Genomic DNA, 12526 nt, shown 5'->3' with positions numbered 1-12526 from the left:
GCCACTAATGCAAATGAAGTTTGGCATAGAAGATTAGGTCATCTGAATTTTAGGGCTTTATCTTCAATGGGAAACCTTGTCACAGGTCTACCCAAGTTAAAGCAAGATCATTCAGGGGCATGCAAAGGATGTGCCCTAGGTAAGAATACCAAAGGTGCATTCCAAAATAGTACTAGGAAAACTAGCAAAATTCTAGAATTAGTTCATTCTGATGTATGTGGACCTATGTCCGTATCCTCTCTAGGGGGATTCTTGTATTATGTAATATTTGTTGATGACTATTCTAGGAAGACTTGGATTTACTTTTTGAAAAGTAAAGAATCAGAAGAGATCCTCTCTAGGTTTAAAGAATTTAAATCACTAACTGAAAACCACTCAGGAAACAAAGTTAAAACCCTAAGAACCGACAATGGGGGAGAATACATATCAGATTCATTTAAAGAATTTTGTAGAGATAATGGGATTAAGAGGGAGCTTACTATACCTTATAACCCCCAACAAAATGGGGTAGCGGAAAGGAAAAATAGGACCATAGTTGAAGCTGCCAAGGCCATGATCCTAGATCAAAACTTTAACACAAATCTCTCTGCTGAAGCATCCAGCACCGCTGTATATATTCAGAACAGGTGCCCTCACTCCCATCTTGAGGACAAAACTCCTGAGGAAGTATTCACTAAGATTAACCCTGATATTAGCCACCTTAGGATATTTGGATGTCCTGTCTATATCCATATACCTAAAGAAAAGAGACTAAAACTAGAGCCTTCTGGAAAAAGAGGATTGCTTGTAGGATATAGTGAAACCTCCAAAGCCGACAGAATCTATGTACCTGGTCAAAGAAATATTGAACTAAGTAGGGATGTAATATTTGAAGAGGACCTGGCTTTCAAAAGAGCTCAGAACTTCATAGAACCTGAAATCTATGTACCTACCTCTAACTTAGATGAAAATCCTGCCCCTGAGTTTTAGAGGGAGAATATAGATGAAACTAAAAATGAAAATGAAAACTCACCTAGAAATCTCAAGAAAAGACCACTATGGGCCACCAAAACAATAGAAGAAGCTCAGAGGTTTGCTGCTCCTTCTGGAACCTTCAGAGAAAGCAAAAGACCTAATAAATATACTAGCTATGTTTCTCTTATGAATGATCTATCTAAAAACGAACCTGACAATGTGACAGATGCCCTTAAACATCAAGTATGGAAGGATGCTATGTCTGAAGAGTATCAATCCATAATGAAAAATGATGTATGGGAAACTGTTCCTAGGCCAACTAAGAAGTCTGTTGTTTCTTCTAAATGACTTTTCAAGATCAAACATGCAGCAGATGGTAGCATTGAAAAATATAAGGCAAGATTTGTAGCTAGAGGATTTTCTCAAAAGGAAGGAATAGACTATGAAGAAACATTTGCTCCTGTAGCCAGATATACCTCAGTAAGGGCTGTACTAGCCATTGCAGCAGCAAAGGGATGGAAGGTACATCAAATGGATGTAAAGACAACTTTTCTTAATGGAGAGATATCTGAAGAAGTATACCTAGAGCAACCTGAAGGGTTTGAGATCCATCATGCAGAATCTCATGTGTGCAGACTCAAGAAAGCTCTATATGGGCTCAAACAGGCTCCCAGGGGCTGGTATGAAAGAATTGACACATATCTATCAAAACTAGGCTTCTCTAAAAATGATGCAGATCCTAATCTCTACTACAAACAGAATAAAGGTGATATGCTAATAATAATTTTATATGTTGATGACTTATTAATCTCTGGAGAAGATCACCTTATAGATCAATGCAAGAAAGAGCTATCCAAAGAATTTGATATGAAGGACTTGAGATTCCTTCATTATTTCCTAAGGTTGGAAGTATGGCAGAATTCTGGCAACATTGTTCTAAACCAAGGCAAGTATACATTAGACATCCTGAAGAGATTTGGAATGCTCAACTGCAGACCTATGACTGCTCCAATGGAAACGAATCTTCATAAACTTAAAGAAGCAGCAGCAGAATCACCTTTTACTGACCCCATCTATACAGGCAAATGATTGGGTCTCTTATGTATCTGGTAAATACAAGACCATCTGCTATGCAGTAAATGCCTTGAGTCAGTTTATGTGTGAGCCAAAAGAGATACACCTGGTAGCAGTAAAACACATTATGAGATATTTACAAGGCACCTTAAACCTTGGTCTCAAGTATAAGAAAATTGATCTTAATCTACACGGATTCTCAAATTCAGATTGGGCTGGAAGTGTGATTGATCGGAAAAGCACCTTTGGGTGCTGCTTCAGTTTGGGATCAGCCATGATATCCTGGATCAGTAGAAAGTAGTCTTTTGTAGCGCAAAGTTCCACTGAGGCCGAATACATTGCAGCCTCTATGGCTGCCTGAGAAGCGGTGTGGCTTAGAAAGTTGCTTGTGGGATTGTTTGGTAATCCGATGAAACCTACTATCATCCATTGCGACAATCAAAGTTGCATTAAACTTTCAATGAATCCAGTATTCCATGATATATCCAAACATATTGAGATCCCATACCATTATGTACGAGACATGGCAGACAAAAATGTGATCAAATTAGAATATGTTAGTACGGGAGATCAGACTGCAGATATTCTGACCAAACCACTTTCCAGAGTGAAGGTTGATCACTTCAGAAAGGGTTTAGGTATGATAGAAAGGTAATTTGCTTTGTAAATAAGATGTTGAAAATGTAAACTTCTTTTGTCATGTTGAGACATTATGGGTTTTACCCCCTGTGTTCATATCTAAGAGGTGACGATCTCTCAGATTATGAACACTTGTATGCAGACATCATAAGGTGACGATCTTATGATTCTCAAACCAGTTATCATGTTGGATCTCTGGTATGTCATGGATGTGCCATGATGGTGTTGTGATAAAACATTTGAATAAAATGTTTGTGCACATATCACAATATGGATAAGATGAGAATTTAACCATCCTCGTATGTTTATCCTCACTGTTGCGTGTTTAGGCAATACTGATATCATGTGTCTAGGTGATATCTTGTTATAATAAAATGATGAATCCTTTACATCACATGGTTGGGTGATACATACTTAGAGTAATGTTTTATATTTGTATCCTATGTCCTGATGATACTTCATATCATATGTATAGATGATATATATTCTTGGAGACTGACATTATGAAAAGAAATGTGATGCAGGTTACTTTATCTATTTTCCAAAAGCTAAGAGGGAGTGTTAATGCATTAGTAGCTTCTGCAAGATAAGACTCTCCTAACTCTCTACTTTGTTATTAGTTTACTCATTCATGCTTTATGTTTATCAGACTATAACATTGATCATAATTATGATATTGATATTGGATAATGATGGATTAGATTGACGATCTCCTTAACTATGTTAAGCGTCAATCTAAATGCTATCGGGCTATTATCCCGATAGCATATTAATGTCGATTCATATATGAATCGACATTAATATGCTATATGAATCGACATTAATATGCTATCGGGGTATTAACCCGATAGCATATAATGCTAACCGTTATTGTTATTGTTTACTTTATATTGATCCATTATTATATGTTTTGATACCGATTCATTATCGGGTATGTTTTATATCTATAACAATTAACAAATCCCGATTCATGATCGGATATGTTTATAAGCATTGTTATCATTAACAATGATACCGATTCATAATCGGGTATGTTCATAAGCACTGTTAACATTAACAATGATACCGATTCATTATCGGGTATGTTTGTAGCACCAATTAGTTATGGATTGGTTAATGTTAGTAAGGGTCACGACCAAGTGACATCTTGGTCGGACATGTCTAAAAGATATGTCCGATCAATGTGCCACTTGATTGTGGCCATCCTACTACTTATACATCATTCAAATCAAAGGAGATGACATTGAAATCGATACATGTTCATCCTCCTTACCTGCAGTAAAAGAAAGATAGCAATATTAGTGTCATAGTCATAATATCAAAATTAAAATACACCATCCTGCATATAACTTGTCCATTAAATTGGAAATTACAATACATTTACAGATATTCAATAAGAAAAAATCCGAATTCTTTGGGAATGGACTGGTACAGTGGATGAAGGATTATTCAGGGTTTGATCAATTTCCTTTCAAAGAACCACAGGTGTTCCAAAAGATAAACTGGGGGATAGAAATGAAGAGGACAACTATGAATTTGGAGATCAAGACAGAAATGTTGCTAGAATGCTGGAGATAAACTGGTGGTCATAGATGAAGGTGTAAATTTAAGTTAAAGTATTGGTGTTTGGAACTTAATCAGCTGCAGTAAGATTTTGTGTTATGAAATGCACTATTTTCTCATTCTTAGTCAATGGTCAAAAGAACATTTGTTTGAGGTTAGGTACTTGCTGCATTGGCAACTATGGGTTCTCCAGGCATGTTGGAAGAATCCCTACTGCATCTAAATCAAAATTTTAGGTCATAACTGACAGCATATTAAAGATATTGTAATATCTCCTTTATATTTTTTATGGTTTTATGCTTTTTTTGAAACGAGGAACAAACTGAAAACTGAAAATTGAAAATATTGATGGAGAATACTTCATCAAACTTTCAAGCACCTCATAGGCCAAATCCAAACCAAATTTTGACAGATTTAATGGCTGGTACAAACCCGAGGTCACTTCAAATGTTTAAATCAGATTCAAATACAAATTGGGAAACATTCAAAATCTGATTTTATTGAATTTGGCTTTGATTACAAGCTGGAAATTGCTCTAATACCAAAATCAGATCTCAATTCACAATTTTCAATTCAGATTGACCTTATTGGAGTGGTACAGTTGGCTGATCCAGCCATATTAAGTGCTATATGGACTGGTATAGCAGCTGTATGGCTATGATAGGAGATTACAATGACCAAACAAACTACTTTTAACATTCCTTGCTGCTGATGTAATGCAGATCAGACCTGGGAAACACAAATCAAACTATAAACTGCCAAATAAGAACGTATGGATTATCTGCACAGCTGCTGCTTCTCAAATCAGCAAGAAATATCTTGAAAAATAGTTTGCCACCCCTGAAAAATAATTTCTGAATTTCTGTGCAGTTGGGCTATCACCAAAAATAGTGCCAAATTCCTCCAATGATGTCAATTAGCATTTGTTATGACTGTAACAACTCAGATCTAGCTCTTTAGGATGCCCAAAAATTTGCCAAAAATCTTAAATTCAACATATAAACCCTCAAATATGCGTTAATGATTATTTTTGCTTGCCAAAACATTTTAGTGGCACTATAGTGAAATCCAAATCCACCACAAATCAGCAGAATTGTTATTCTTGGATGGAATCACCCAAGATTGAAAACAAGGGTTTTTGTACTTGATAACAAATGTGGAATTCGAGAGGGTTTTCTCCCTCTTAAACCTTGAATAAACCAAGGGTTTTCGTCCTAGATTGAACAAACTGCTTAAATCTTAAAATTGGTTGCATAGAAATTATAGAATAACTTGAATGATCATAAAATGAGGAAAAGTGGTCTTTTTTGTTGTTGTTGTTTATGTGCCTCCCATTTTTTTTTTTTAAATTTAAAATTTATTTTCCCTCAAAGTATTAAAAATACTTTTCATATTTAAGTGTTAATAAAAACATTTTTTAATTTATTAAAATGATATTATTTGAGTTGTCCCATAAATGAAAGTGACGGGACCCAACTTAAAAAATATTATTAATTATTTAAATCTGAAAAGGAGGACATGACAATGATATTCGAATTTGCTATGTAACAAAGAAGAGGAGGGGTTTCAATTAACAAACATACTTTCTATTACCTACATGGTAGTTCAGATCCTGTCATGATATCATCCATGAGTCTTTTAAAAAAAAATTCTATTGCCTGGTGATCTGTGAATCACGAGGCAATAAATTATGGCTTGGATATCAGTAATAGAATTCATTTAAATTTATCGTAATCTGCCTTCCCATTGCTGCTCTCTGTAGGTTGTCTTTCAATACTACCTCAAAGCTCAGAATAGTCTGTCCTTTGTCTTCTTCTAAGGATGGGACCAAGCACATATTTAGATATGGTCTGCAGTGAAGGAATGTATTGTAATCAGAGTAGCCGGAAACTCTTTTGTCCCTCCCTGGGCGCATGTATCCCGTATCCAAAATGGATATGTATCTGATATAGCCTGGATACGTATCTGATACTACACCCATGCATGCCCAAAAAACCTTGATTTTCCCACCATGCTGGATACTATGTGATTTGAATTTTTAAAAAATTTGATATAAATCTTCCTAAATTTATTTTCAAAAAACTTCATTCATGCATTGTCGAAAAAAAAATGGTATAAACAAAATCTACACCAAATGAGAAAGACATATTTTTTTTTTGTATTTCAGTGACCTATTTTTTGGGTTATCTTCCAATGCAACTCTACTATTTTTGCATATTGTAAATTGTTGAATCAACTTATAGTTATTTATGTAGCAATTATGTGTCTATATTGCTTTTGAAGTAATGAAAATCTTCTCTAATAACTTAGAAAATTGTGTTAAATATTATGTGTATTAGTTTTATATGGATGTCATATCCAGCCGTATCAAATTATCAATATTGGGGATCTTCAAAAATAGCTGTTTCCGTATCCGATACCGTATCCGTATCTGTGTCCATGCAACTTTGATTGTAATCCATGTTCCTTTGCCTTCTCTCTTCACTGGATGGTTGGGACTCCAATTTGGGCATGCCTGTAATAATTTTGCTTTCTATGGGACAATATCCAAAAGTTGATAGCTGCTTGTTGTCTTATGTATGGATATAATACTTAAAGTTAGAAGTTAGATGTAACATATTGAAAATTTTATCATCTCAAGTAGATAATGTGTTCTCATACCTTGTTAATATCATTTTTGTTTGGCAGTTGAGCGAAAACCTGGAGCAGTGGCCTTATTTAAATGAATTGGTGCAATGCTACAAGGGTGACTGGGTGAAAGACGAAAACAAATATGGGCATTATGAAAGTATTCCATCTATATCATTTCAAAGTCAAATTTTTGAAGGGCCAGATACAGACATAGAAACAGGTAAAATAACCAAGAGTTACAATATCTTATGATGGAATTTTTATTTGAAATTTGTTTGGAAGTTCGCTAAAGAAAACATTATTGTTTTCATCTCTGCATTTCTTGTGAAAGCTTTGTACATGATTGTCAATTTATGAACTTCTTTACCATCAGAGCTACGGCTAGCCAACATAAGGCAAGGGAGGAATGAGGATGCTACTGATGATGATGATCCTAGTACATCAGGGAGACATTCATCAGACACGAGTTCATCAGAGGGCACATTTACAAGGACCTCTCAAAAGGTATGTTTTTGCCTAAAGTGTTTTACTGTCTGTTGAAGGGAGTTTATATTACTGTTAAGTATGTTGTTGTAGAAATTTTTGAATGAAAGGAAAAAGACAGGTACCAGAATTGTACCTCCTGTAAGTGTTTATATAGCTTTTGTAAGTGATAATTTGTTTCACTTTGGGTATGATCTAGCTTGTATTCCGTTTAATTTTTCGTATTGAATACTTCTCTAGCATTGCAGTTTTAACTTAAAAAGTTCTTAGCATAAATCTTAATTCGATATTTGTATCTTGTATCTCTAATCGATCAAATAAGTTATATTTTGAAAGTATCCTAAAAGAAGTATGCTTGAAATAAGATTATGGACACCGGATATGGGATTCCTTTTCAGGATATTATGTAATTTTAGATGTAGCAAGCTGAGCTGTCATGAATATGCATCCTCACAGATTGGGACTTTGAGTGACTATTGGATTTGATGATCATTTTTGTGTAGCTACTTATACATTCAATATACATTGTTTTTTGGAACAAACAATATGTAATACCCTCCATTTATAACTTTGGATTTATTGTTTGAAGTAGTATTGTTTTATGCTTATTAACTATAGATGAATTATTGGAAGTTGGACAAGGCTTTCAATAGTATGTGAATTCTAAATATGAGGGAGGATCTGCTTTCTTTTAAGAGGACGATAATTATCCATGAATGGACTTGGAATAAAATAGTTTTATTTTATATGTTTGGTAAAATATTTTTACAAACAGTCAAGTGGCTATTTTGGAGCATTGGGATTGGATGCTTTTTACGTGATACATGATACAAGAGTAACTGAGAAGGTTTATCCTTAATGATGTTGAATAAAGATTTTGCAAGAGGAAAATTTGGTATTTGCCTTTTTTTGTAAATTGGTTCTCATATTTTGTGTGAATAAGGAAAAGTTTGGTGGAATGTTACATATTAGAAAAGTTGGTTTTGTTTAATAAGTTTAAAGAAGGTAGATTTAAACTTTATAAATAACTTATGTGGAGTTTTCTTTTTGATATAAACCTCATGTCAACATAAATTTGATGACAAAGCCTTAGTTTAAAATCTGATGCTTGGCTGTCATTTGGTCATTTGCCTTTATAAATAGTTTTTCTCGTGCCAATTTACACAAGTTTGCAAAATTTTTAATTGAAGTTTAATAAATTTAAATGCAATTTTTTAGATTACTGCAAGTCACTTGTGAAGTTGAATGAGGATTATAAATTTTGGAATCAGGGTTTGGGAGATTCCCTACACACTTACAAGATTAAGAGTAAAGATAAGGAAGTAAAGAAGATGAGAGAGAGGTTGTAATTTTGGTGTTATATTTTTGTACGTGCATATCAAGGTCAGTAATTTGATAAATTACAGGTTATTGATTTATACCTCTTTGTTTATTGAACAGAAATTAGAACAGTTTCTTGAAAACATTTTAACTTCTGTGCTAAGCCTTTGAAATAGATTACTTGAAAATTCCATGGTGTTTTGAGGATATGAGATCCAAAAAATTAACCTAAAACAAAATTTGAGAAGTTTAAATTTATAAGGCTGAAGGAAAAACTCACCAAAAATCATTTCTAAGAAAATCCATGGTCCTGCAGCAGTGAAGAGTCAAGACCATAGATCTTTGGGTAAATTGCAGCTTGTTGTTGGAGATTTTGTCATTGATGTCAAAGTTTGGTTTCTAAAAGAGAATTGGAATGAACTAATCTTTAAGCTACTGATTATTCATCAGATTTAGCTACTTGCCTACTTGCTTGGTTGGTTGAGCTGCGTGGGTGTCTGTTTTAGCTACTTGCCTACTTGCTTGAGCTACCTGCCTGTCTGGTTGAGCTACTTGGTTCTGTGTTTGTGCTACTTGGGTATCAGCTTGAGCTGGCTACTTATCCATGTCACCTACTTACTGTCAGCTTCTTTTGACATGTCATTGATTTTGGTGATTTCTTCAAAGCTAGTCGGTTTAAATAGGCATGATTACCTTTTACGGGCAGCGACTAGCTTTGTCTTATGGCAGCTATTTAAAAAAAATACTTTTATCCTATTCACTCACGATTTTTGACTGCTCAGAGATTTAGCCAGGCATTTCTTTCTTTGAAGCTAAATTTGTTATTTTCTCCTTTTGGGGATTTGTCTTTATTCATTTGAGTGCGACGGCTCCTGTTGGTTTTGAATGTGGTAGCTTGTTAAATGTCGCCTTTCATATGTTGCAGACATCATGGGCTGCATTTTGAAAATGTTGTGAGCAATTACTGTTGTGTGGTGAAGTCGTGTCTTATTGACACACTGTAGATGTTGTTTTTTGTGGTTCACAAAAAGGTTGTGTAATAATACGCCTGGGAAGAAAATCGTGAGCTGAACGATATATGTCAAGTAGTCAATATAAGAAGGCAACACATGAACTTAAGTTTTTTGGTGACCGACTCTTGAGAAGAATTTCAAAAGGCAATGCGTGAACTTAAGTTTTTTGGTGACCTGAAACGATATTTTTTGGACGTGTGCATGATCATTAAAAAGCAACAGGCAGTGTATTCAGAGATGTATAAGTCAAGTTCTTTTTGGGATGATAAGATATTCTGATGAGCATATAGTTTTGATGTGTGAAATATGAGTATTGTAGAGTGAATTGTTTTGAAGAGATTAAGTAGAAATTGCATGGAGTTGTTAGCAGCCTTCTATTATGGCCAGAGCGTGAAGGTATACCTGTGCGAGCTTAGAGGGAAGAGTCTTTTCTTTAAGTTTAATTGCTGTCTCCTTTACTTTACTCTGCAGTGAATTATTGAGAGAGTGAATAGTTCTGAGTTAGTATTGGTTTCAATTTGATAGTATGTGGGTGTTAAATGACAACGGGAGTGCAGAATACATATAATGAAGAGCAGTATACAAAACATATAGGGGTGTATGTTGTGTGTTTAAAATATTATTGAGGGATGCACATCAAATTTTTGTAGAAGATTCAAGAACTACATATGGTTAGCGGGCTGAGAGGTGTTTGTAGCAGATTCTAAGAGGAAACTGAAGTTCTGAGTGTATGATGGAAAGTTCTTTTTTATATTTCTATGCATTTGAGTTAGTGAAAAGTGAAGTTGGTGCTTCAGCTGATCAGGGGGTTGGTTTTGTGAGTTGGTGTTCACTTTCTTATTTTGGGTTGGCTTTCATTTGTTTATGAAAGCTATTGTGTGCTGTAGTTATTTACCTGAAAGTGTTTTCCATGAGAAAATTTGTGTTTGTGTCTTGATGTTTGCTCTCTCAAAGTTTTATATGGTTTCATGTTATCAAAAAGTTTTAAAATACGGGTTCACGCCCCCCTATCAGTATTTTTTGTGTGCTTTTCAGGACCATAGTTCTAATAGCACAAAGTCTGATCACATCTATGTGGGGAAACCTGCAGTACAGTGTTTTAAAAACTCATGGTCCATTAGTTATGGAGAACATGGATTTTTCCAGTACGGGTGGGTCAATGTGATTGATAACTCAATATTAATTGCCTGGAATTGATCACAAAACTTTCTAGAACATGAATGATTGAATCCGTGCCATGTGAGATGTATAGATAAGGGAATAATGTGCAATCTTTATTCCGTGGATGTGGATATGTTGGCTGAGTGTTTAGATGAAGAAAATCTGAGTCAGATCAAAGCATCCATGCTTTCAAGAATGTCAATTTGGACAATGGATTAGAGATAGAACATAGATAAGAAGAAAGAGTTCATCTAAAGGTCAATGAAATGAAAACTTGTTCGAAAATGAACTATGAAGTGTTACAACGTTCTTTTTAATTCTATATGATATAATGAGAAATGAAATATAAAAGTTGCGAAGGGCAGTAGCCGTGTATGGCATTGATGGCAAAGGCAATAAATGTGTAGGTGCGATGCTATAGAGGGTAATAGCTGTGAAGGGTAATTCTAAGCCATTATGTAAAGCCATGTAGGGTCACTTACCCAACTTGCAGCAGGAGTTGCATAGGATCATGAACTGCATCGAAGGCTTTTCAAACAAAAATAAGAGGAAGGGTTGTTAGCCTTTATTTATATAAATGCGAGCTATGCATCATAAACTGGTAAACCTCTAGGTGCAGGAGGGGGAGAAGCTTGAATGGTGAGCACAGGAGGGAAATCCTGGGAAGATAAACACAGGAGAGGGGGTAGTCTTGGTCCTTGTGTATATGAGTATGAGGTGAATCTGGTCCTATGTATTTAGCATTTATGATTATGTCTTTGATACCATCAAAAAATCTTGAGTAGACTCTGATGATTACAGTGATTGCACTTAACACTATAATACTAATAGCATATATTATATGATGTTGTACATTGATGGAATTCCTATGGTTTGATATTGATGTAGTGTTTGTGGTGGTGTTATGATGCAATCCAATTGTGCCTTGTACAATGTGAAGGTTTCATTGTAAAAATTTAAAAAGTATATGTAATTATGAGCTAGTTTGTGCCTTTTAATTAGTTGTCTTTATCTGCTTAGTTTTATTATTTAGAAGATATTTTTTTATGTTACTTTGTTATTTTGAGATAATGATCTATCATATCTTACGCTATTTTTAGTTCTGGCTATGCAGCATTTTGGTGCCTCTCCTTTACCTGCTTATGAACCAGTTTTTGATTGGGAGAATGAGAGATCCATGATATTTGGACAAAGAACACCAGAAATTCCACCAATGTTGTTATGTAGCAGGTTTTGTTGTTTACCTTATCCAGTGGTATTTTATTTGCTTATTTACTATGGACTCATCTTTGTGTTCGTATTATGACGTGGTGCAAATTATATAATATTGGATGCAATATTTTCCTGAATTGTATAATTCATCTAGTGCTGTTGATATGTCTTGATTCTCTTATTCATTTAATATAATGTTTTCAAACATTGTTCAGTGGACTCAAGATATCTGTCAAAGTTTTAGCATTGGTCTTTCAAGCTGGATTTGTTGGTAAGTTGATAAAGTAGTCAGATAGTTACTTCTTATAGATTGTTGAAATTTGAAATGAAGTCAGAAAAATCAAAATAGATATGGATTTGTGTGTGGGCATATGTCAATAGATTCTGGCGTAACTCCATGTCTGCACATGTGTTTTACATGTGAGATCTTGACAATTTCAAGTTTTATCATCTTTAGGATCTGCATGCAGTAGTGT

At 34.6% G+C, this 12526-nt stretch overlaps 1 protein-coding gene across 1 annotated transcript in view; it reads left to right on the top strand.

The window, feature by feature from the left end:
- LOC131065183 (guanine nucleotide exchange factor SPIKE 1) overlaps positions 1 to 12526 on the top strand; it is a 193180-nt gene that overhangs the window by 39075 nt on the left and 141579 nt on the right. The window contains exons 4-7 of the mRNA XM_057999628.2: positions 6919 to 7081; positions 7235 to 7365; positions 11953 to 12068; positions 12266 to 12321. Of these exons, the coding sequence (XP_057855611.2) occupies positions 6919 to 7081; positions 7235 to 7365; positions 11953 to 12068; positions 12266 to 12321 (466 nt within the window). The remainder of the gene's footprint in view (positions 1 to 6918; positions 7082 to 7234; positions 7366 to 11952; positions 12069 to 12265; positions 12322 to 12526) is intronic.

This window comes from Cryptomeria japonica, chromosome 10 (genome assembly GCF_030272615.1).
Source record: "Cryptomeria japonica chromosome 10, Sugi_1.0, whole genome shotgun sequence".
Classification (NCBI taxonomy): Eukaryota; Viridiplantae; Streptophyta; class Pinopsida; order Cupressales; family Cupressaceae; genus Cryptomeria; species Cryptomeria japonica.
The sequence above is the reverse complement of the archived record's forward strand: the minus strand, read 5'-3'. Positions and strand labels throughout refer to the sequence as shown.